Source organism: Battus philenor, unplaced genomic scaffold, assembly GCF_028537555.1.
Source record: "Battus philenor isolate CCGP_79_NKW_IND1 unplaced genomic scaffold, ilBatPhil1.0.hap1 SCAF_9, whole genome shotgun sequence".
Taxonomy (NCBI): domain Eukaryota; kingdom Metazoa; phylum Arthropoda; class Insecta; order Lepidoptera; family Papilionidae; genus Battus; species Battus philenor.
In genome coordinates, this window is record NW_027181759.1 from 1,385,143 (window position 1) to 1,410,818 (window position 25,676).

Below are 25,676 nucleotides of genomic sequence, written 5' to 3' on the forward strand. Positions count from 1 at the left end.
GTGAATAAGTATATAACAAAGTATTGCAATGTGGCCGGAAGATTCTAATGTTGTAGTGAAACGGTTGCGTGTGATAATGGATCTGTATATTGGACATCCTAGCCGTAAACATGGATAGCGATGATCCAAGAAGACCACTTTTAGGTATGTTCATTATTTATTCATTGTAATCGTTTTAATGTCTTTCAAAATTAATATACTGTTTAGGAAAAAATAAATTAGAGGAACAACTTGCTAGCAACTATAAAACATTATTTAACCGGTCGAAAATATGGATTTTATGTAATTTAATTGTTATTATTTTTCTAAAACAACTATTAACGAAATTCGTTCCTCGATATAAAATGTCTATAACATTATAGCACTAGTTTTAACAATTTTTTATAAGTGTCTAAAACATATAAATTGGTAATATTGAATGAAATAACAATACCTTACTCATAATGCCATACCTTAACTATAATTGCCTTGTGAATTAGACAAGGAAAAAGAAATCGTAATTATTTTTTTAAATATCTTTATATTTTTTTAAATATAAGTGAAAAAATATATATTCTATTTAGTTTAGGTCAGTGAATATAAGACACTTAAATATTATTATTAGTTTTGTTATCCTAGACATCTATACTGATATTAAATTTAAAAAAAATTTATACAAACCATTGCAGTTTTAGTTATGGTTTTGCATTTTTTTTAAAAAAAATAAGGAAATTAGTGCAATTTTGTTTATAAGTGTGTCACTGATACACTTATCTATTAGCTTTTGTTCTATGCAATCAGTTATTGCTAATAATGATAAAGTCACATGATTAGCTATTTGCATTTAACATTGTATGGTAGTAAACAAAGAATAAATATTTCATTTTCTATATATTTATTTATTTTTATTTGTACATTTTACTTCATCTGTATTAGATCTTTAATCTTTTATTATATATTTATTATTATGTATTGCCTTAGGAGTATAAAAGGTTCTCTATTCTAAATTAAATAAAAGACTGTTGTGTTCTTATATTTATTAAAGTAAATGGTTATATATGCACCTGTAGGAATAATACCATGAAGAGTTTTCACAGTCATGAGGTGGTTAGTGTTTTTACATGTTGACAATTGCAGTAAGTCTGTCAGTGATACAATTATTTTGGCATTTTGACTGTGGTAACCTATCATTAAAAGATTTATTACACAATGTTAATTAAGAAAAAACAACCAGATCAACTATATAATGCATACATCAATTTTGACCTTTTTGTTACAAACATTCCAAAACTTAATAAGTATGTTCTTAGTTAGAATAAATATCTTGCGAACTTGTGTCATTTATCTATTTTATTAATATAACCAGATTGTTATAAATATAACCAGAATTTGTTTGGTGTGTGGAACAGACTCTGGTAACTAAAAGAAATGCTCAGGAACAACTAATATACAATCCAAAACCGAATCTAATATCTTTAACATATGTATGTAACTGATAACTATGAAATTATGTCTATGTAACGATACACCTTAATAAACCCAGACCTTGTCCATGGTCCATGGAAAGAATAATGCTTGGATATCTAATATTAGACAAGAAAAGAACACAGGACTTGAGGAAACAAAATTGGAGGACACTGCACTTAAAAAAGTAGAAAGATAAAACAGTCAACAGTCCACTACTGTATGGACACTTAAATGCAATAGGTTGCCTCTTTTCCTTATCCTAAGAAAAAGAGGCAGATACCACAGTTGGTGGTCTGATCAACTTAAAAAAGCTGCAGGGCATTTGGGCACTTAGCTCGAGACAGGGGCAGATGGAAGTAATTGGGCAAGGCCTGGGCAACTAGATGTTGTGCTTTGTAATGTAAATGAATATGAAATTGCGATATAAAAATAATATGTAGCGCTATAGCTTAAAGTAATAAATTTTACTTTAGGAATATCAATGTTACTATTTTTTTAATCACCTCCATATTTAACGGCCTCTCATACACCCTTGGCTTGGAAAGGGACCACCACATTTTTAATAAACTAATCAATCTTTTTATTTCCAGTCTTTACGTAATCATTCATTCACTTATCAAACATAAATCACATAATCTAACATTTCAATTCATTCTTAATTTCCTTCTTTGCGATGTCTTCCGTTCTCTTCTCTATTGTCAAAGTCTAGGTCTTTCTACAACAAAGCCAATCTGTTATTATTTTATTGAAGCTTAGGTAATTTATTTGTATATACACAACACAGTTTCTAGTTCTTTGGTTTTTTAATTATTTTATCAACATATATTGTTTTTATGTTACTAATTAGCAAGGCTTCTAGAGTTTTAGCCGTTTTCAATGTTTCTGACCCATAGCTGAATATGGACTAAGGAATAACTAGCTTTGTTTTGGTATTTTTTGTGATGTACATGTTTTCTTACTTTTGCATCCTTAGTTTTGGCCATACCTATCTGTTTTTTTCACAGGATCCTGTATTACAGATGATTATATGATGAAATTTATCATTTAAAAAAATCATTAACAATACAAATGTATATGTATAATTTATTGAAATAATTTTGTAATGCAAAAATGCTTAAATTAAATACTATTGCCATCAAAAAGAAAGGAGAAATTGTCATTTAACACTCCTGGGCATTAGGAAGGCAGGTAAATTTTTTTCCTAGGTTGGTAGTACTGTCTATAACATTTGCACTGTCTGTTTGTCAAAAGTTGAAATCATTTAGTTCATTCCAAACCCATCAGACATCATGCCAAAATTCTACTGATACATTATGCAACTTCCTTATTTGCATGATTTGGTTTCATGCGACTTCTTGCTATTCAGCACACTCAGAAGGCCAATGCAGGGACACAATTTTGTCATGATTGATAAAAACCTAATCAAAGGTTTTGAAGGCTATGTAGGAAAACGAGGATTACTTTGAAGGGGATAAATAGAGAATTTAAATTTCATAATCCAATTACTTTTTGATTACAGTATTATGATAGATGGAATTTTGGCTGTGTTTCAACTATAGACAATATTAGTTGAGAATTGTTAGTAAATTTTATGTTTGTCTGACATTAGTTTTATGTGAAAGAAAATTGTTAACTGTATAGCATAAGCGCCGTCAATAAATTACAAAAGGTGCATCAACATATACTGGAGAATATGCAAGATGATCATGTGCTTGTCAAAGAAGACGCTGTTATATGTGGTAGCTATTTATATGTTATATCACATTTCATTACATTGTTTATGAAATAAATGTTTTGATTGATTAACACGCGATAGGCTGTGGTAATTAAATCTGGTGTTACAGTTTACACATAACTCATGTTTTGTTATGCAATTATACTAAATATGCATTGTTTATGTTGTAAGATAACAGATGGCGTTGTAGGTGTAACGGAAATAATTTGACATATGTCATCTCTAACTTTAACACAGACTATAATGTAATTATTTTAGTTTTTTTTTTGATTAAAATTATACTTTAAATGTTAAAAAAAAGTTGGAACTAATTTTTAAAAAAAATTTAAAGTAATAGTAGTAGAATAATAGTGTTAACTACTCAGAAACACAGTGATCACTCTGGAAATCTATTGGAATGCAACAGATTAATAAATTCTCGCAGAACAAAGTCTGCAGGGACAGATAGTAAATAAAATTATTTTATTATGTAGTAATTTGAATTAAGAACTCGTTTTTTATTGCTATTACGGGGACCGGAAAGTAATGTCGATTTCTTAAGTTAAATTCACACGACTACACCTTTCTAATCAACAATATATTCACCTTCGTTATCAACAACCTTTTGCCATCTAGTATACAAATTTTCATTGCCGGTGCGGTAGAAATCAATGGGTTTTTCTGTAAAATATGTCGACGGACACGACATTACTTTCCGGTCCTTCTAATATAATATATTATCATTACGTTATCGGTTACCTCTGAAATTATTGATTTATGGAAAGGATATACGGTGAGCTACACATTCACTTCTTTAAAAAAATTTAATTCCGTAATCAAAATAGGTTTATTCAACCCCAAAACACTACGTTTATTTTCAAACTAAATTGTCTTTATTGGTAACGAAGGTATAGTCAAAATCTCGTAATTTTTTTATTAATGTACTACAGTCTGTCATCATCGTTTCAGTTACAAGAGGTCCACTGCTGGACGTGGGTCAGATATTTCCAATGAGACCGGTAGGAAACGGCGTACATCCAGCATCAACTGATGACCTTAACAAGGTCGTTTGTCCACCTCGTGGGCGGACATCCCAATCTGCGCTTGCCCGTCCGTGGTCTTCAATCCAGAACCTTAAGACCCTAGCGCCAAGGCTTTATTTGTTTGAATAGATGACAACGCAAAAATGAGCTTCATGAGATGATACACGATTATGTTGTATGTTAGATAAAAATAAATTGTTTAGACTTGGCAAATAGAATAAAATTCTTCATAGCGACGTTATAAAATATATAACCGAAATTAGTTGTTTAGTCACTTGATTACTGTTAGTTCATACAAGATATGTTTTTTAACTCATTTCCTAGAGTTATCATATATTTTTATTGTTCAACCCATGTCATGACAAGGACTGGTTTTTATTCACATAATGTTTTCATCTTTCATCCTCAATGTCTTTAATTCTTTCCTCTAATTTCCTTTCATACACCGCTTCACTTCCTTCGCCTTGCTCCAAGATTCTATAAATTTACATTTATAATTTTCATTTCTTTTTTAGCTGTTATACCATTGTTTAACAATCTATAAACGTAATATCAGAGTTGTGTTGATGCTTGTCTTAGAGCTGTAGCTCTACTTTGTTATAAAAACACGAGCAGGTTTAGCTCGTGCCCTATCGCGGGTCAGACCATCGTGCAGCAGATCACCCCGAATCCGCCAAGGCTTTGTTATGAGGTTTTCAAGGTAGCTTAGTATAACCTTCCTCCGACGATCAAAAAGTGTTTTCAAAATTCGAATTGCTGCATAATGAAATTAATTATTGTGTACTATCTGTCCCTGTACACTTTGTACCGCCCGAAATTATTGGTCTGTTGTATTTCAATAGAAAAAATAAATGTAACATATTTCAAAATGATCACTTGAGAATAATTGTCAATATGTGTAAAATCTTTAATATTTTTGGCCGACAAACGAAAGAAAAAAAAACATTTGTATTAAAATTTTAATGAATTTATTCTGTACTAAATTAAATATATTAGTAAATTTACTATAATACAATTTAATTTACAGTTTACACCCAACACTGCGTTTATTTACATACATAAACGAAGTTTTAATAGATAAAGAGGCATACATTCACCCCTTTAAAATCTAGCCTAGAACCTATAACCAATCACCCTGTGTGCCTTAGAAAAAGATGAAAGAAGTTCATCTTAAAATAAATAATTTACTTTTGTATAAACACACAGATTACAGTACATCAGTTACCTTTAAACAAAGTTCCTTGACGTGATCTAGTTTTATCTATTTAGTTATCTGTTTCTGGCGGATTAAAAATTTTATTGTTTAATGTTTAGTCTTATCAAAGTTTATCATTTGGGCAGAGGTTTTATTATTTAAACCTGTCTCATTCATATATTTGTATCATATTATCTGCCAGGGATCGGCAACTATGGGCCCGCAACCCACTATATTGCGGCCCGCGCAAACATTAATCAAAAACACTTATAGAAATTAATTTTTATTTCATTGCTTTTGTGTTCGCGGAAACTGAAGATTTAATTCAAGCGATCACAGTCTAAGAATATATTTTCAGCTGTTAAATGTCAATGCATTTTCGTTAACGAACATCAAACATTGTTAAATTTCATTTTAATTTATTTAGATCAACATTCCGAATCGGTGTTTATATTAAAAAGTACGTGTAAACGCCTAAATGAATAGATAATTTTAATTTGCATTACGCGAAGTAGATCACCAAGAAATTCCTCGATATTAAAGTGATAAACATATTCCATCCGTCGCAATTCAAAGGTCAAAAATAATTTTGGAAATCGATTTGCTAATTTTAAAAAAGATATCGATTAACACGGAGATATTCCAAAACCATTTTGTAGTTTATATAAAAAAACATACCGTCAGTTTTTCGTAGACTCTTTTAAGTTGAAGGTGAAGTTTGGAATCCTTGTAGATGAAAGTTGGATGAATTTAGTTTCTATCTAGGTATTGCTATTTTTAAATAACATTATTTATGCGCCATATTTTAAAATGAACTATGAAAAATAGTGACAGACACATGATAAATTTCGTCTTCAAGATGTTAACAAATCCTTATTGGGTCTGGGTGTATATATATAATAAAGTTCCACAACATGTCTTGGACCTTCCGTTATTAAGTTTTAAATTAAAAATTGAAAGTTTATTATTAAATACAATCAAAATGTGTGAAATTTGGTTTATTGACTCATTTATATGATGTTATAATGTATATATGAAAAAAAATTGTTATATATCATTTAAAATAGCAACTGTTGAGTTTCTGGCCGGTTCCTTTCAACAGATCAGTGTTCAGAGCTGGTGGTAGCTTACTACTTGTAATGATAAAATAGTCGATTCAAAAGCGCATGTAAATGTCTACTTGAATAAAGATATTTTGAATTTTAAATTGAATCGAGTCCTCTGGAATTCTTCTCGTGATCTGCACAAGTGATCGCTGTAAATATATCTAATCGGATAATAACTTTATTTAAACCCCGTGAAGCCTGATGCTAAATACCATTTGTCAGCTGACAAAAAAAAAGTTGGACATCTCTCCATGCCATTATGGTTTTCAGAAGGGATCTATTTACATAACCATTATGTATGATATTTCAAAATTTACCGAATTTTTTTATGTTTTAATATATTGACAATAAATTAAAACTACCTGGATATAGCTTATTATTTACAAGATGATTAGTTAAACGTATAAAAGCTTTAAAGGATTGACATATAGGTCATTTTCTGTCAACTAATGTACACTCTTAAAATTTCAGAATGCATAAATAATGTGATGATAATAGGAAGGAAATCGTAAAATTATTTATTGCTTATTATCTGTTTCTGCCATAAGTTGTTGATGTTACGTATTTCATAGTGATCACTTTATAAAGCTTTTTGTTGATAAATGAGCTAGTACATTGCTTATAACATACATCCAACTTCTGTATTTATAAGCAATCACACTGTATAGGTGTAATATATACAATGTACGATATACATTGTTAACGTTTTCGTAGAAACAATATGCACGTGTTGAAAATGAAAATGTCGCAATGCGCGATCGAATATCGCTTCGCTCGCAGTATGCGAATGCCTAAGAAACATCACAAGTACTTTACCTGTTCTATGTGCAGTGGATTTATAATTATTTAAAGTGAAAAGTTAACACGTCTGTTTATGAAGAGGCGCGGAATGGTTGATTTTAGCGGTAAATATGTTTCTTAATAACTTTCGATTTTCACGTAATATAAAGATTGATTGGTTGCTAATTCGTTGACAGTTTATGCATGAAATACTAGACTATGACCTATCATTCTCTATATTTGTGTCATCGATAGAAAAACGGTAGCCTGCAAGTCATATGTGAGTGACTCGTTGAATACTTTGCGGCAGGAAAAGTTTGGAGCATACTAAAGAAACAAAGTGATAGTCCAGTTCCGGGTTCGGTTCCTGGGATACCAACTTATATAATTTATGCTTTGTGCAATAATTATGTAGAATTGCTTGCTAGGGAAGCAGTGTCCTTTGCGTACCATAATACCACACTGCGATAGCCAACCCGCCTGCAAAGCTTGGTAAATCCCCCAATAGATGTCATTGGAGGAAGCCTATATTTTGTAGAGGCGTCTATGTGCTCAATCGAAAAAAACAACAGCACTAAAATATTGCCGGTTTTTATACAATATTAGTTGTGCCCGCGACTTCGTCTGAAAAAATTAATTATTAGTATTTTTTTGTTTAGGAATTTTTCTGAAATAAAAGTAGCCTAACTTACTTATTATTACATCAGCTACCTGCCAGTATAAATCGTGTTAAAATCGATCCAGCCATTTCAGAGATTTGCCTTAACAAACAGATAAACAGACAGACTATAATTTAAAAAAAATGTTTAATGGAACCAGGCGTTATCTTGCGGAAGTCCATCCTAAGTAAGAAAAGGACCAATATTTAGCCACTTCCGCACATGCAGTGGTAGTCGTGCAACAAAGTGCACCGCCTGCCAGCCCGCTGATAAATGTGTATGCGGCGAACAATGCGAATTACACAACTGCCACCGTCAAATCACTTAACACGTGTTTCGCCCTTCCACGGGACATCTTCAGGAGTTATGTTACACCGATTAGTGCCAAACACAATCTGTGAAGTGGCTAAATATTGGCCCTTTTCTTACTTTAAAAATGTAATTTTCGTTTATGTACTGTATATGTTTTGCTGCATGCTTTTTTACATAGTAACACAATAGTAATATTCGACAGCTAATATAGACGTTACAGTATGATAGCGCATTTTGTAAAAGCATTTCATTGTAATAGTACGATCTGAATGCTTCATATTAAAAATAAAACTCCGAATCTGAGAAACTTTATGCAGAGATTGGTTTGTGTTTGAACTTTAGCCCGTGTAGATAACGTTTTGTTAGTTTTGACGATATTCAGATTATTCATCTTTATTGAATTTTCATCACTAAAGATTTCTACATGTCGATATGATCTGGACTTTGAACGATGTCATCCGACCAGATAATTTCGAAAGTTGTATGGGAACTAAAACGTATTGTCACTTCTACGCATGTGTACATTCGTAAACACATTGTATATTGTAGGCTTGTGTCATTTAATAGTGACATGTAAATAATATATCTATACGTAAATAATAAATCGCACGTTTCATAAGGGTATTCGAGAAAAAAAAGTCGTGAAAATAAGTTATGAATTGCCATAGTTTACAAACCATTGGTATATATACTGAAAACCTCTCTTATGACAGACAGACGTCATCAAAACTGCAACTAAGCTAGAACTACTGCAGACTGAGAAGGCATATATATATAAATATATATATATATATATATATATATATATATATATATATATATATATATATTTATGAGAAGAGCTTTGTTATATTTATTATTGTCATTTTATTATATGTTAATCAAAGTGTTCACTGCATTACAATGTTACTAAATGTCGCTTGCTTCCTTATTGTAATAAAGATAATGAAATCATTGCAAACGTCATAGTGAGTGCTTCTCTGGTTTATTATAACCCTAATATGTCCAATTCGTGGATAAAACTCTACCATGGTGACCACATTCTTTCAAAAAGATACAACTGGTCCGTCTGTGAAAAACGTTCACGTTTTTTTTTATGCCGCGCATAAAACCCCTTCCACATGAATTTGTTTATATGTGGATACTTGTATTTGAGGATTACAAATTTTATTTCTTGCTCACTCTAGATTTGGTGAACTGAATTCACGGAACGAAGGCTCCGTGAACTAAAAAATAAAATCAATTCTGGATAGAAGTATTCCAGTTGCACGATGACGTTTGCATATGGGTTCCAACGCATTATATGTAAAACAAAATGTAAAGCAAGAGTTGGTTTATAATAGATTTTTTTGGGACAAACCATTTGCCTTCCATTTATTTTATATATTATCCTGTCTGTAATTGATGGGAAAAGGCCAAAGATCGTGGCCATAGTCTCTGAAAAAAATATTAGAACTTGACTCCTCTGAGTTTTCAGATGAATCTAGTCATTTGTATTTGTTACCTGCATCGTTTAAATTTTGTAGTGTATTTTCATTGATATCTAAAACACGAAAAACTTTTTTTTTATATATAAAAATAATCCATGAGCGAAAAACTAGCTGCCTGAAAACTAGCTAGCCTGTGACATCACGCGCGTGGAATTTAACAAAAAAAAAACGTTTATTAAATTTTCCCGTTAAAGAATTTGTAAAAAATTTAAGTGGCCTGGGTTACTTCTCATTAAATCAGCTATCTGCCAGTATAAGTTCCGCCTATCCAGGAACAATTAGACAGACGGTATATGTACCGTATACATATTCATATGTATGTGGTAAAAAATGTTATTTCAATATTACAAATAGACACTCCAATTTTATTTATTTGTATAGATAGAAAGTTGTGTAGAAAGTTGAAAAATTTCAGAAAAGTTGTGACATTGACAGTTCGTTATGAACTTCGCGCGTTTCATAGTTCAGACGGCCAGGGCACAATAATAATTTATTAACTTCACATTTAGTTAATAAATAACGTGATCGCTCTGAAATGTGTTGAATTGATTTATTTTGTCTAATACGATACGACAGGCAAATAACTTTAAGCTGTTTGTCGTTACATCTTGTCATAAAATTTTATTTTTGTTATTCAAAAGTCACTTACTTTTATATAAGTTTCCCTTGACAGAATCGAAATCGAAGAAACGGGGTTGCGGTTCGATCCACGAGCATCTCCATATCAGGCCAATACTTACGACAGTACACTTTGACAGCTAAATATTAATAAATTAAAAAATATGTTAATTGCGGATTAATCACCAGCTAAAACTTGAAATTTTTAAAAAGCGTGGGGAATTTTAGCATTAATTCAAAGGAACTTCGTATACAAACACTTGGAAATATAACAACATATTTGATTAGGAGGTGAAAAAAATAAATAAACTCTGCTGTGATAATATCAGTCGTCTGTGAGATTCCCCGCAAGAGGTACGCCTTGAGTGATATTATACGCGCGCGGAACGTTATCTGTACTAATGTTATAAAAAGTTATTCATTATGTTATCGACGGGTAAGAATAATGAATTATAATTTACTGCGAAGTAGAATGCTCTATATGATTCTATTCATTTTATTTTTATGTTCGTGCGTTAAAATGTAACGATTATTCGGATAATTTTCAAGTACCCACAGTTATAATAATAATAATGAAGAATTATCTTGCAAAAAGTAATTTTTATCGAGCTTAATATCTAAAATTAATATCTATATTTTTTGTAGATCTGTTTGCCAGTCAGCTAAAACCTCTTTTCTTCCCTTCTGTCCTGTTTTGAGACGATCTCTTTCAGGTCACTGTTTTTATGGTCTGCCTCTCTACCTTTTATATTCTTAGGGATACCATCTGGTAACTTTTTTGTTCCATTTATCATTGCCTTTTATAAATATTCCATACTGCCATCTCCATTTAAATCTCCTTAGTGTTAATATAGTGTTTCTGATTTTTGTTTTATCTTTAAGGGCATTGTTCTTCATTTATTTTTAACTGGTCATTGTTTCTTTGTTGATACTTACAGTTTAGCAGGGTTTATGGTGGCCGAACACTATAGGCACTGGATCTAACCTTTGTTTTATTTTTTTTTATTAAGGACATACCTAGAAATACACATAAATATAAAAATACAAGACTAATTGAAATTTGAATAACAAGAAACCATAACGTTCTCTGGGTTAAAAATAAATATAATCTCCTCATATAAATCAATAGTTTTCTTCACAAAAAAAAAACATTTCTACTTTTAAAATAGGGTAGGAATTTTATAAAAGTAACTACACCATAAAATACTTAATCTGTAAAAAAAAGTGCTGTTACACAGGTGATTGGTTATAGATATAAAAGCTTGGTGAGCATATACGTAATTTGTCAACAAAATTCTTTATAGCTTTTACATCTAACTTTAATTGCTTTATATATATACACACATACATAAAATTACCTTTCTGAAGTAAAGTACATCAATTATTTTGTATTCTATGAGAATGCCACAACCCAATATCTTCTGGTAATGTTAATATGTAGTAATCCGAGTTTGGAAAAATACTTTTTCTTATTATATTACCCTTGCGTCATGTATAATCTCTGAATCTGATTTTAGGTGAGAAATAACGCAAAATTGTTAAAACTTATTAATCTTAACAAAATTAGTAAAATTAAGACAAAGATAAGGTAATCGTTTTAATGAATCTGATTCTACCGTCTTAGGTGTAAATAATTAAAATAAGATGTCGTGGATTTCATTACACCGGCACCGTACTAATGTCTCGAAGAAGGTCTGATCACCACCAACCTACCTGCCGATTGATGTTCACCATAAAGAATAGAGTTACCTTACCATGGCCACGATGAACGGTCTCCCGTTGCCCGAATTCACCAACTTCCCGTGAGCTTGACTATGTTGTCGGTTCACTTCGTGGTCCTCATTTGAGAACCTTTCTGCTCTAACATCCATCGTTTTACGAGCAATTCTTCGAGCTTCGAGCGGATCTACTCAATTCTCATCTCTCAGCGAAGCTCTAAGCACAGACCTTTCCATTGCTCTCTGAACCTTGAGCCCCTTCTTATTAGGCTCATGATGAACGATCACGTCTCAGTTCCATGAGTCATCACCGGTAACACATTTGTTAAATAACTTTGTCTTTAGACACTGCAGTATCTTGGACTAGATGATGTTGTGAAGATTCTCGAACGCTGCTTATCCGAGTTGGATTCGGCATGTGATTTCTTCATAAGTTAAACTTATATGGTTGGATTGTTTTTTCCAAGTATAATTCTCGAAAGAAGATCTACTCTATTCATTTTTATGTTATACTTTGTATTGTAGGTCACTCGAGGGAGAGCCGGCTGCACAGGAACGCACGGAGGCTGTGCAGCGTGGAGGCGTGGAGAAGACGACTGCCGATCACAACATGGCTGCCGTATTACAGTTTCGAACATTTAGTTCGCGACGCCATCGCTGGTAAGTACTTTTAATGACATCTAATTTTCGAAATCAACTTTGATTATTGACTGACACGTAAAACATGTGTAAACGCTGTTTTGGTGTTGCTATCTCGCTTACATAATTTTGCTTCAAAAGGCCACATTTTTTTTTAAAAATAACGCTATGCAAATTAAAAACGTTGAACTAGCCACTTAGTTGGCCGCATGTTTACGATGTAAGAATCCATCGTCTTTTACCCATAAAAAAATACATATTTTTTTCTTCTAATGACCCCCATTTTTTGGGGCCTGTTGTACTACTACTGGGGATTATTTAAAAAAAAATAAAAAAAAATTTCGGCATATGATTTGCGTTCTCATCTTTTTTCTTCTCAACATCATTTATTTATTCATCTTTGATTTCATTTTTTCCCAATGCTTTCATTCATCACCTCACTGTAGTCGTCTTCCCACAAGAATACATTTTACATTTGGTCTATATTTTGTTCCGTTTTATTTTTCTGTGTTTGCTTCTTTCTTACGTTTGCATTCGTTTATAATTTATCTTTTATTTTACGGTTTTTACACTACTTTTATGAAAGATTTAAGTAATTTTTTGACTAGTCTTATACACTTTATGAAGGTTCCTTGACTTTCCTTGTTGTCCATAAGTGATGTGATGTTCTTTTCTTCGACCCCTTGTTGCAACCGAAACTGGAAATCCGTTTTTAGCGCACCAAATACGGGACAGCTAGTGATCAGGTGTGCTACGGTCTGGTCCGCCGCAGGGTCCCAGGGTCAAGCAGGACTCTCCATGAGTTTAAACCTATACAGGTACTCTGCGAATCCCCAGTGCCCGTGCTTGTATGTAAATAATTGTACCTAACCTAACTGTAATTAGTTTTTCGCGAATGTATAGAATAAATTATATTTTGAAGGCCGGCATTGAAAGACGATGAGATATATCGCGACACATGCATGACATGTGATTTACTCAACTGGACATCGTGTGTTTCGGTCTACTCCTTTCTGAGAGTAAACTTGTCTTATATTAGTGCAAACATCGCAATGTTTAAAATCTGAATGATTTTATTATACGCTTTGCCCGCCAAGTTATCAAACATATTAGATTTTAATTGAGAAGCTATTGCAGAGATAACTTTTATTCTAGTTCGTATGAAAATGAGCTCTTTTGACATTCTTTACGTAGTGAACAAGTGATCACTGTAAATGATTCAAATTGGAAAAGATAAATTAATAACTTGATTTTTATTTGTACACACAATGAAGTTTATCAAATTTAATGAAGGCCATAAAAATTGTTTGTCTCGTCTTATTTCATAAGAACGGCATACATTGTTACGTCGGCATTATCACAATATAAATGACTAGTGACATAATGTTTATAACGAATTTATATATTTATTGCACAATCAGTATTGGATTTACAAAAATGGATTTTGAAATGTGTTAATTTTTAGTTGTCCTTATTTTAGTTCCGTATATTTATATATATATATTATAATATTTATTCACTGGTTAAGAGTACATGAAATTATAATATCAAACGTGCTGTTGTATTTTGCGGACTACATGTAATACTGTGATCAAAAACTAAGGTGAATTTGTTTATAAAATGTAAATCATTTATTTATTCTTCCTAATCAATGATGAATCACACTTCACACAAATCACACTTTTGCTAACGTTTTTTTCAGTCCTCTGAACAGTCGGAATGGTTTTTTTCAGGTATAGCCTTCAAGATCTTCTTCCATTAGGTTTCTATCTGCTAAATGTTGTTAAAACGGTCTTTTGAGTTTGCTGAATAGTCACAAGACGAACGGAGCCAATTCGGTGGTTGCAAAACGATATTAGTTGAATATTTGGCAAAAAAATCGCGAAGAACCAATGCAGTATGACATTGATCAATCGAAACTTGAGGCGTTTGGGGCATAAAACATGCTTTAAAATGGTTTGGGTTGAGTCAAAATATGTTCCAACTTTTATTAAACAGACGCTTGGTGCATGTTATAGATAATTCCATCTGTCTAGGAAAAAATTACTTACCGTCCTGGAAGATTTAAATGACAATTTCACCGTACTTTTTCAAGAGTTTTCTTTGTTGTTTTTCAGGGATAACAGTCGGCCTCACATCAATACCGCAAGGGATTGCATACGCTATGATTGCTGGCTTACCACCGCAGGTGAGTTGATCATTCAACACGTGTTTCTGTTAAATTACGAGAGATATCCTTTGACGTGTCGCTAAGGATAAGCTGTTATTTTATGTGTATTAATTATTTGATTTACGTGGTCGAAATGCCTTGAATTGCAGAGCCAAGGTCAGGTTGTGTCGAAATTGCACTGACCAACGGACCCCCACAATGTTGAGACATGTGGCCCCTTATGGAGGACACGGGAATGTCACGCACAGCTCAATTTTGAGAGTGAGAAAATTACAGCTTCTATCATCTTCTGTTCACAAATAACTTATTGTTGTCTTTAAATGTAGGCTTAAAATATTTGCGTGATGGTTTAGTGACGTCACTGACTAATCGGTTCCAGGTAGGTCTGTACTCCAGCATCTTCCCGGGATTCGTGTACGTATTGTTCGGCAGCTGCAAGGACGTGACGGTTGGACCCACGGCTATTTTAGCTGCGCTCCTGGCCCGCTACGTGGCCATCTCCGAGGACTTTGCTTACCTAGCGTCCTTCCTCACCGGCTGTGTGATCATGCTGCTTGGCGTGTTTCAGCTAGGTGAGGTTTTTTATACTGTGCAATGAGATAAAAGAGGTATAACTATGTATGCAGAGATACGGCTTTTCATCACAATATCAGCCGATAGACGTTTATTGCAACTGCAACTGAATGTCAGCAGAGGTTAAGAGATATCGAAAACTATTATATTTTTAAGTTTATGTTAAAACCTTTAATCATTTTTTTTATTTGATAAGAGATAATTCGATACAATTTATTTTAATTATTTTTCTTATTTTAAAGCATTACATACATGAGAAATTCTTGAGCAATGGTAGTCCAGCGATAGAGGATTGAGACTTGCTCGTATATAATTCACACTTTGTTCATTAGTTATATAGGATTATCATTGCTAAAACAAGTTTCTAGAGGATGGGCAGCAACGTCCTCTGCGTACCATAATAAAACATTGCGATCGCTTTCCCGCCTGCTAAGCGTGGCGATTGTGCTATATCCCCCATAGATATCTTTGGTGGAGACCCATGCCTTGCAGCGGGCGTTTATGGGCTGAACCGACGACGTCGATTACAGACGTTAATTAGTATTTTCCTCTGTTGTGTTTGAGATGATGGGTGTTTTGGATGTCTAGTCTAAATTGAGTTTTAAGTAATTGACCTTGAGGAAGTTCTTAGGAGTCCTTAAAAGTCTCTTAAATCGTTTGGGCGGACGTACATGGATCGACCGGATTATTAGGGCTCCAAAAGAGACCTTTAACTGGACTGTCATTGAATATGTGTTTACCATTCTGATCATGTCATAACCATGTCACCATCATCGAATATGTTAAAGAATACATATACCTAGGGCAGGTTATCTCTACCGAGGAACAAAATACAAAAGAGATAAATCTGAGGATAGCTATGGGATGGAGAAAGTACTGGGCCCTAAAGGAAATAATGCAGTCTAAAGACCTTGGAATGGCAATAAAAAGAAAAACCTTTAACACATGCATACTACCTTGTCTAACTTATGGATGCGAAACTTGGTCATTAACCAAATCGCTTAGGGAAAAACTAGCCATATGTCAAAGAGCAATGGAGCGAAGTATGACAGGCATACGAAGACAAGATCGGATCAGAAATACCATTGTAAGATCGAAAACTAAACTGACGGATACATTAAAAAGAATAGACCAGCAAAAGTGGCGATGGACCGGTCACATGATTCGTGACAAGAATGGGAAATGGAGCAAGGCCATAACAGAATGGTACCCGAGAGACGGAAAAAGAAATCGAGGAAGACAAAAAATTAGATGGGAAGATGATTTAAAACTGACTGCGGGTGTAAAATGGGGAAGGGTTGCAAACGACAGAAGTCAATGGAAGTTTTTGGAGGAGGCCTATGCCAACAGGCACACTGAAATTAGAGACATACTTTAAAAAATAAATTTAGTTTTAAAATGTGTAGCAATAGATTATTTTGTAAATACTAATTTCGGAATAAAGGGCTTTATTATTATTATTATTATTCTAATCATGAGGCACCAGAGATAATTTTTGTGGGATAACTTTTATTGTATATTTCATTTTCTTGATTCATATCGTATTGGCAGGGTTCCTTCTGGACTTCATCTCGAAGCCGGTGATCAGCGGGTTCACGACCGCGGCCGCTTTGCAGATATCAGCGTCACAGCTGAGGCCGCTCTTCAAGGTCGCAGGTAAGGTGAGGAATCTGATGATAAAGGTGAAGTAAATAATGTAGATGGATTTGTTTCGTTGTTGTCTTGAAATTTTATTTCATTAAAAAAAACATAATTTTAGGTATATCAATAGAATTTCAATTTTCAGGTACATCAGGGAGCACATTCATCCACGCCCTGATCAACTTCTTCCAGAACATAAAGACGGTTCAGTTATGGGACAGCCTTCTCGGCGTCGCGTCTATAGTATTTCTTCTTTTACTTAAGGTATTTTCTATATATATATATATATATATACCAGTAACTTAAACTTGGTTGTGTGTTTGTAATATTAAAATAATCGCGTTTTACTACATGCCTATTGATATATGTATACGGTACATCTAAAATAACATTTTTAAATTTTTTGTCCGATTTTTGTCTGTCTGTCTGTTTGTTAGTTCCCATGTATTACTTTCTTTCTCTCATCTTTATTCCTAGACCACAGTTTGCTACATCATCACAGGTTTGACTTAATTTTTCAATTTTATTAATATGATAGCTATTTTATCTTTTTTATTTGCAAAACCTATATTGCTTTATTCATGACTAGCTTGGGACCTTGGTTGACCTGTTTTGACTTAGTTTTGGGTCTTATTCTTTTCTGCTGTATATTGTGCTACATACAGTTTTTACAAGGTCTAGGAACATAAGGTAACATTTGTCACCGACCATGAGGGAGGCGATGCTGCTTTCTTCGATCCTCTTCTGCATCCCACGTCCGAATTAAAGTGGAGTCCTCTGAAATAGTTGAACCGGTCTGGTCCACCTCCGGGTATTGATGCACAGTGGATTCTTCTTGAGATTGAACCTATACAGGTACTCAGAAAATCCCTCGTGACATTTGGACCAGACATGTGTCCAGCTGGACTTTTGTATTGTATTAGTTGCTTTAGGTGATATACTTGATACTTCAAGTAATATGTTAAAGTTATGACGAATGTATTATTGTAGCGTGTGAAGGCGGGCGGGCGCGGCGCGGCTGTGTGCCAGTACGTGGTGCGCGCGCGCAACGCGCTGCTCGTGGCGGTCGCCTCCGTGCTCGCGTACGCGCTGTACAGAGCTGACCGCACACCCTTCGCCCTCACCGGTGAGCACTTTCTTACCCACATACATTTATGCAAGCCTAGTACAAATAACTCTCGTGTATATCCTACGTTGTCTAGCGGGATGATTGATACAGGGTGATTAGTTATAAAAGCCTTAAAGAGATTAATGTATAGCTCTATTAAAAATATAAGTGGTTTTAGAAGTTATAAATATCGTAATGTCAATTTATTATAGTAAGTATAAGCGTTTTTAAAATACGAATAACTCGATATAAAAATAATTATTGTTTTCATTAATACAAAACATTTGATAATTATGGATATATTTCATTTTCATTTTAGTTTGCATAGAAAAATGTTTCTTTTTAACTTAATTGCATCTCTTTTTTTTCTGTAAGCTGGGGTAAGTAAATAAATTTTAACAATATGAAGTCTGTCTGAGCAGCTGGTTATTATAATTTAAACCAAACGACATTTATTGCTGAACATAGGCTTTTATAAATATTCAATAGGACCTGTTTGAAGTATGCATCCAGCGTCTTCCGAGACCCCTGACAAGGTCCTCTGTACATATTGTAGACGTGTGGTCTACGCTGCACTTGCAGGTCCTTGTTCTTCAGAAATTCAAGGTCCCAGTGACCATCTGGGCACCAGGGCTTTATATGGTCTCTTGTGGGCGTTTTGGGCGCTATATGGTCTGCCCACTGATATTTTTATACTGATAGGTCTATATCGGTGACTTTCGGACCAGTAGATATCTTATAATAAATTAATTATATATTTTCTTTATTTAATAAATTAATTATATATAATTTGGAATTTAAGGTAAGATCGAAGGTGGTTTGCCGCGTTTCGGACCGCCGCCCTTCAGCACGGTGGTAAACAACCAGACGGTTGGTTTCACTGGCATGCTGGAGGTGTTCGGCGTAGAAGGCTTCGTCATGCCCTTGGTCGCCATATTGGAGAGCATTGCTATCGCAAAAGCTTTCGGTGAGTTTACTGTATATGTAATGGAATGCATTAACAAACTTTGCAGGATTAATAGATAATCAAAATGATAAATGTATCTATATAAATATTTTAATATTATGTTTAAGCTTTGTAAGTTGTAAATGTAAAAGAGACATGAGGATATTTATAGAATAAATAATAGTTATTAATTATTCACACTTTATATATTAATAAGTACTATAATCGGCTGTAATAAAAATACATATTTCAAATAATTTCTATCCATAACAAAAGATACTAAAGAAAAAGAAAATGTAGTTTAAATGATACAGCGTAGCTTTAACATGCTTTTGAATAAGGAAAATTAGTCTTTCATTTATTTTTGGATTAATTTTGATTATTATTCTTCGTTCTCATTCTTAGGATTTTTATAGCTCATTCTCATGTTGATTATTCATTTTCATTTTACAATTCATTTTCATGGTAATTGTACATTTTTATTTTATCGATTCATTTTCCTGTTTATTATTCACTTTCATTGTTAGTATTCATCAGAATTTTCAGTAATCATTTTTATTTTTAGCGTTCATTATCATAAATATTAATTATTTTTATCTTTATGATACTTTTCATTTTTGGGATTCATATTCATTATTGATTTTCCTTTTTGGGATTCATTTTCATTTTTAGTATTCATTTTCATATTTATTATTACTTTACATATCATTTTAATTTTTAGGATTCCTTTTTAATCCTAAAAATGAAATTGATGATTGAATAATGAAATAATTTGACTTGACCCGTTGCGTTGGTCTCGGCAGCCGGCAGCAAGCCAGTGGACGGCACGCAGGAGATGCTGGCGGTGGGCGCGTGCAACGTGCTGTCGTCGTTCGCGCAGAGCATGCCGGCCACAGGTTCCTTCACGCGCACGGCGCTGAACCACGCGAGCGGCGTGCTCACACCCGCCGGCGCGTTCTTCAAAGGTTACCCCCCCCCCCATATATATATATATATATATATATATATATATATTATATCCATTAAAAAATGAGTTTGTTGTGGGCTCTAAAAAATGTGCGTTACGGAGGATCTAAATTCTACACCATTTTCTATAAAAATTAGACTTGTTTCAAATTGAAATTTATGATTGACTGATTAGTAAATAAGTTAACTGATGATGATTGCAGATTAAAACGCATTTAAACGATCGAATCCTTTTTTTGGGTTAAAGTGAATATATTGGTAAAAAATGGTGTATACAGAATGATTGGTAGTAGGTATAAATGTTTTCCTTTTGCTGTCAATTAAGATATGGTACATCCTGTCTAAAATCAATGTTTTCAGAAAGAAACAAATTTCAAAATTCGGATTACTTCATAGTAAAATTAGTTATTGTTTACTATCTGTCCTTGCAGACTTTGTACAGCCAGAAGTTATTGGCCTTTCAATAAAAAAGAATCCAACTTATTTTAGAGTGATCACTTTAAAATGACTGACTAGTATGAAAAAAAATGAACTATATACTGCTTTAAAAATTTTACATATCACCCTGTATATGCTCCTTATTCATCTTGAGATATATTTATAAAATGTGCTTCATTATTTTTACAAAGGAATTTTATGTGTATTGCATGTTCCGCTAACGTTGTGGCCACGAAACCCGCGTGGCATGTACAGCGTGCCTGGTGCTATTAGCGGTGACGCTGCTCGCTGATGCCTTCTACTTCATTCCACGCGCGACCCTGGCCGCTATCATCATGGTCGCTATGATGTCCATCATTGACTTCACAATCGTCAGAACCCTATGGATCAATAGCAGTTAGTTAAAATGCCTTATTGTATTATACCAGTAGTGATATATAATATATATCGAAGTGGCTATGGGCCTTTAGGTTTTCGTGTAGGGAGCGGAATAGGTAAGAGTTCCTATATAAGGAGTTCCTATATAATTCCTCTAAGGCGACCAAACAACATTATTAAAATCACCGAATGACCCTGGATATAGGCCGCTACCAGCTGGCCCTATCCACAGCTGGACGTGGAACCTTTCTGGGAAGGTTTCTGGATACATCCAGCTGTGATCATACGGCTGAAATTATGGTAATCTAATATATAAAATTCTCCTGTCACGGTGTTCGAACTTGAACTCCTCTGAAACGGCTTGACCGACTTTTACCAAATTTTACATGCGTATTCAGTAGGTCTGAGAATCGGCTACTATCTATTTTCCGTACCCCCAAGTGTTAAGGGTGGTCCACCCCTAAATTATTTTTTTTTATTTTTTAGCCAATTTTTTTGGTTTTTATTTTATTATTATACAGCATAAAAAAATACATACAACCCTAAATTTTCACCCCTGTACGATCAACCCTTATTTTTATTTGGTAAATAAAAACTTAATTTTTTTTTCGCAAAACTACGTTTGCGGGATCAGCTAGTATTTAGCATAAAAATTAATTCGTGCAATTTATCTCTGAGTATACTACGTAGTACTATAACGAGGTAAGGATGCGTTTACAAGCACTTTGTGACACTTTAAAGTGCGAAACACTTTTCTTGTTACTGTTCTATGTACAACTTGAACAACGTATTGAATTGATTTCCATTTTATCATTTAATTTGGCGTATTATTTGGCCTAGTCTTGTTTAAAATGCGACTTTGTGTTTTGATTACATCAGAGAGATCAGGAATGAAGAAGCTGCGAAGAGCTTTTTCTTTTGTGACTACGATGAAGAATAATAAAAATATTCTCTTGTTTTTAATTTCTGTAAAATTTTATATCAGCTAAACTTTTTATACCTTACACTCATTTACCAAAAGTACGTATGAAAAAACGCTAAATTTTAAATTTTAGAAATGTACTATTTACTAGGTTAGAAGAGAAATCGATTTTACAACCTCCTCTAACTACTAATGTACTATTCCACTAACGAATAGCGAAGTTCTAGGGTTCCATAGGGAGTTTCGACTCGACCCGCTACATGGGAGAAAGACCTCCTGGATCGCGAAAGTTCCATGGGATGACAAGGCTTACCCGCCCAGATACCAGCCTTAGGACCAAAAAGACCCGAACTTCAACTTGATTGTTACTATTGCTTGACTTACATTACTAGCACTTCAGAAACCGTTAGGGAGTTGCAGCGATCGAAACTCCAGCAACGTTTTTAAATATAAGGGTTGTGATAACAGGGTGCGAGCTGTGTGTGTGGCTAGTGACGTTGTGTGCCGGCGCCTGCGCAGGCCTGGAGTACGGAATCGCAGCAGGCGCGGCTGCCGACGGATTACGCACTCTCGCGCACGCTGCACGCCCCGACCTGCGCGTACAGCCGTGCAAGGTATCTCTTCAAACTTATGTACGCCTGGTTATAGCTTAGTTATCATTACTGCGAACTAAATTTGATATTGTTATTCATTATTATGTTTTTAACTGTATATATTATAAGTACACATAAATAAATATATTTAAGTTCGTATTTACGTGTCAATTATTTTTTAATATATATATATATATATATATATATATATATATATATATATATATATATATATATATATATATATATATATATTCCATACCATGATTTTCAGTGAATTTAAACATTTTGGGCTCCATGAACGCTTATTGTGTTTGACGAAAGACACAGATATGTGTTTACTGGCTTCGGCGTGGACTATATGCGCCATATATGTATCCGTCGATTTATTCAAATTTCGAATAATAATTTTGTTTCTCTAATATATTACTTTTTTAAATTGTTGGGATTTAAGTATTAAAAATTGTAGTGAAAATCAATTTAATACTAAGAAGTAACACTATTTAAATGTTTAACGCCTTGCGAAAAGAATGCTTTGATTTATTGCTGTTTGCACTTTAAATATTCTATCAACGCTCGCCGTGCCCTGTACCTAGAGACGGGTATTTAACCAAAACGTTAAGAGTATGCAATATTTGCAGCTGGGCGCGCAGCTGTGTGTGCGCGTGGTGTTGCCGGTGCGGCTGCAGTACTGTGCCGGTGCACGCGCGGCACGAAAGCTGCGCAGGAGCGTCTCACCCGTGATGCTCGTCGACGGCTCAGAGCTGCGTCACATTGACATTGGCGTCGCTGAGGTAACAAATGTCGCATATGCACCAGATGTGGGATGTGGGAAAAAACGTGGACGAGGTTCGTGCATGCGTACACAGAGAGAGATTGTGTGTAGCAGATATTGAGTGTGTTTGAGAAAAAAATAGTGAATGAGAGAGAGAGAGAGAGAGACACAGGGAGAGACGCACACAGAGAGAAAGAGAGACACACACAGTCAGACACAGAAAGATACAAAGTGAGACACAGAAAGAAACAGGAAGACGGAGAGAGAAAGAGTTAATATGACGGTGAGGAGAAATATAAGAGGATGAGGGAGAGAGTGAGTTAGAGTGAGAAAAAGACAGGTAAGGAGAGTTAAATAGAAAGAGAGAAAGAATGAGAGTGAAAGTATATGCGAGAAAGAGTGCGGAAAAGAGAGATGAGAGTGAGTGTATTTTCATTCGGTCATTTTGCTTTCCACAGGACTTAATATCTGTGATACTAGACTTAGAGAAACAAGGACACAAGATAGTCCTGTGGAACTTTGACGCGAAGCATCAGAAGCTGCTTACTCACGTGCAGCCAGACATGAAGAGAATGTTCTTCAACGGGATCGCGATAGAGCAACACATCATGGGTAACTTACATTTAGTAAAAGATGTTTCAATATAGCATCGACATAGCGCTCTTGTAGATGCAATTTTGTAATCAAATGAAAGAGACAGATGATAGTAGTGGGCGTAAACATTATTGACGAAATGTAATGTTGCGTTTACATGGTTACATTTTTAATGTGTAATAATTATTAAAATATCTATTATAATAAACTTGATATGAAATTTTTTTGCCTGCGTCGTGTACTATTAAAGATGCCGTAGTCCCCTCTATTGATCAGATCAAATCCGCTGGACATTTGACACAAATATTTATTCTATAATAGGATAGGAACATGTGTCGCGGCATATACGCAAGATACATTTTATCTATACAAACTGTATTATTTGTATAGACATAGCTTTGATAGACTATGTTCCTTTGATTTTCAGATATAACACCCATAACGTTTTATGTAGCTCTGGTACTTTGTTACATTTTGGTACTAAACTATATCAGAAAAAAAGGTGACTCATCCTTATCGTCAACATAGTACATCTATCGTGGCTTCTAAAGTAATAAGCTATAAATAAATATATATTTTTTAATTTTCAGATTGCGGAACCGAACGAGTGGATATTAATTTCTAATTAAACGAGCTAGTTTAAGATATTCCCAATTTTCCCACTGTTGGGCAAATATATTTGCTTATAAAGATGAGCATGAATTGAATCTACTTAGTGAATTATTAAAGTTGTTACGACATGAAATTTGATTATTGCCTTGAAAATATATTGATGTTTAAACCACAGATCCTATGCGACCCTGGTATATAGATAATTAAGACAGTGAAAAAGTATTTGTGGTGGTTTATTTACAGATGAGAGAAATAAAATATTATTTTTATATGTATGTTAAAAGCATGAAGTGTATAACGATGTTTGATTTTTAAATGAATAAAATTCATTACGACATAATGCGTTTCATTTAAATATATACTCGTCATATAGTAATTAGAAATATAGCATTGAACTGTATATATTGTATTTTCTAATCTATGAACTAAAAAGCGATTTTTTATTCATAATGAAAAATTTATTAATATTTTAAATATAATATAAATTAACACCTGTGTTTTATTCAACAATATAGAAATAAAAAACGCGGTAACACTGACTTACGAATGGAAAAGACGCGCCAGAAGCTTACAAGATGGCGCTATAATTTACTAATTTTTCTAACGCCATCTAGCAGATATACTTGTTAACAAATTACTGTCAGTTGTTTCTCATCATTTCTCTTCTTATCATTTTCTTAATATGACGATCATCGTAATTATAAAAAGCAAAATGAAAACCATATTATTGAAAAACATTTGATGAGTAGAGCATTATTTCGAAATATAAACCATAATGTTCACTGTGTATATTTGACGTTCTCACAAATATGACGTCACTTATTCATCTTTTCCTCTCCGTTATATTTTATTACATAAGATTATACAACTACTAATTATTAACATTATATTGAACACGTCTGAAGTGGCAGTAGGCGGGGCCGAAAGTTTCTTAAGTGGCGATGACGAGCCCCTCATTAGGAAGACCGATGACATAGTTTAGGTCAAGATGAGGTAGTGCAAGACCGACCAGTGTGTGAGATCTTTGGGAGATCTATGCCTTGTAGTGAGCGTCAATCGGTTTACCTCATGGATGTACAGACCGCGGCCTGCCGGTCGAATACTGGTGGCCCGCCGACAGCAAAAATAATACTCTCGTACATTCCAAAAATATTGTATTCTATTCCAGAATAAAACCAAGAAAATTTAACTACATTTACTTCTGGCGGCTGGCTCGCCTTCAGTTCATGATTTGCCCGAG

At 33.9% G+C, this 25,676-nt stretch overlaps 1 protein-coding gene across 1 annotated transcript; it reads left to right on the forward strand.

The window, feature by feature from the left end:
• LOC137932169 (sodium-independent sulfate anion transporter-like) lies at nucleotides 1–24,730 on the forward strand. The gene is made up of 14 exons (XM_068775760.1): nucleotides 1–144; nucleotides 12,607–12,741; nucleotides 14,838–14,908; nucleotides 15,270–15,462; nucleotides 17,015–17,119; nucleotides 17,250–17,368; nucleotides 18,095–18,230; nucleotides 19,015–19,179; nucleotides 19,962–20,123; nucleotides 20,818–20,958; nucleotides 22,331–22,476; nucleotides 23,097–23,249; nucleotides 23,689–23,842; nucleotides 24,415–24,730. Exons 1-14 carry the CDS (start codon nucleotides 111–113, stop codon nucleotides 24,447–24,449), a joined length of 1,749 nt encoding a protein of 582 aa, XP_068631861.1. The 5' UTR covers nucleotides 1–110; the 3' UTR covers nucleotides 24,450–24,730.
• The last annotated feature ends 946 nt before the right edge of the window (nucleotides 24,731–25,676 follow it).

Excerpts from the sequence above, each read along its gene's own strand:
- LOC137932169 (XM_068775760.1), top strand. The coding sequence starts at position 111 with ATGGATAGCGATGATCCAAGAAGACCACTTTTAG. Across the intron at positions 18,231-19,014 it reads CACACCCTTCGCCCTCACCG|GTAAGATCGAAGGTGGTTTG; the intron begins GTGAGCACTTTC and ends TTGGAATTTAAG. Across the intron at positions 19,180-19,961 it reads TGCTATCGCAAAAGCTTTCG|CCGGCAGCAAGCCAGTGGAC; the intron begins GTGAGTTTACTG and ends TGGTCTCGGCAG.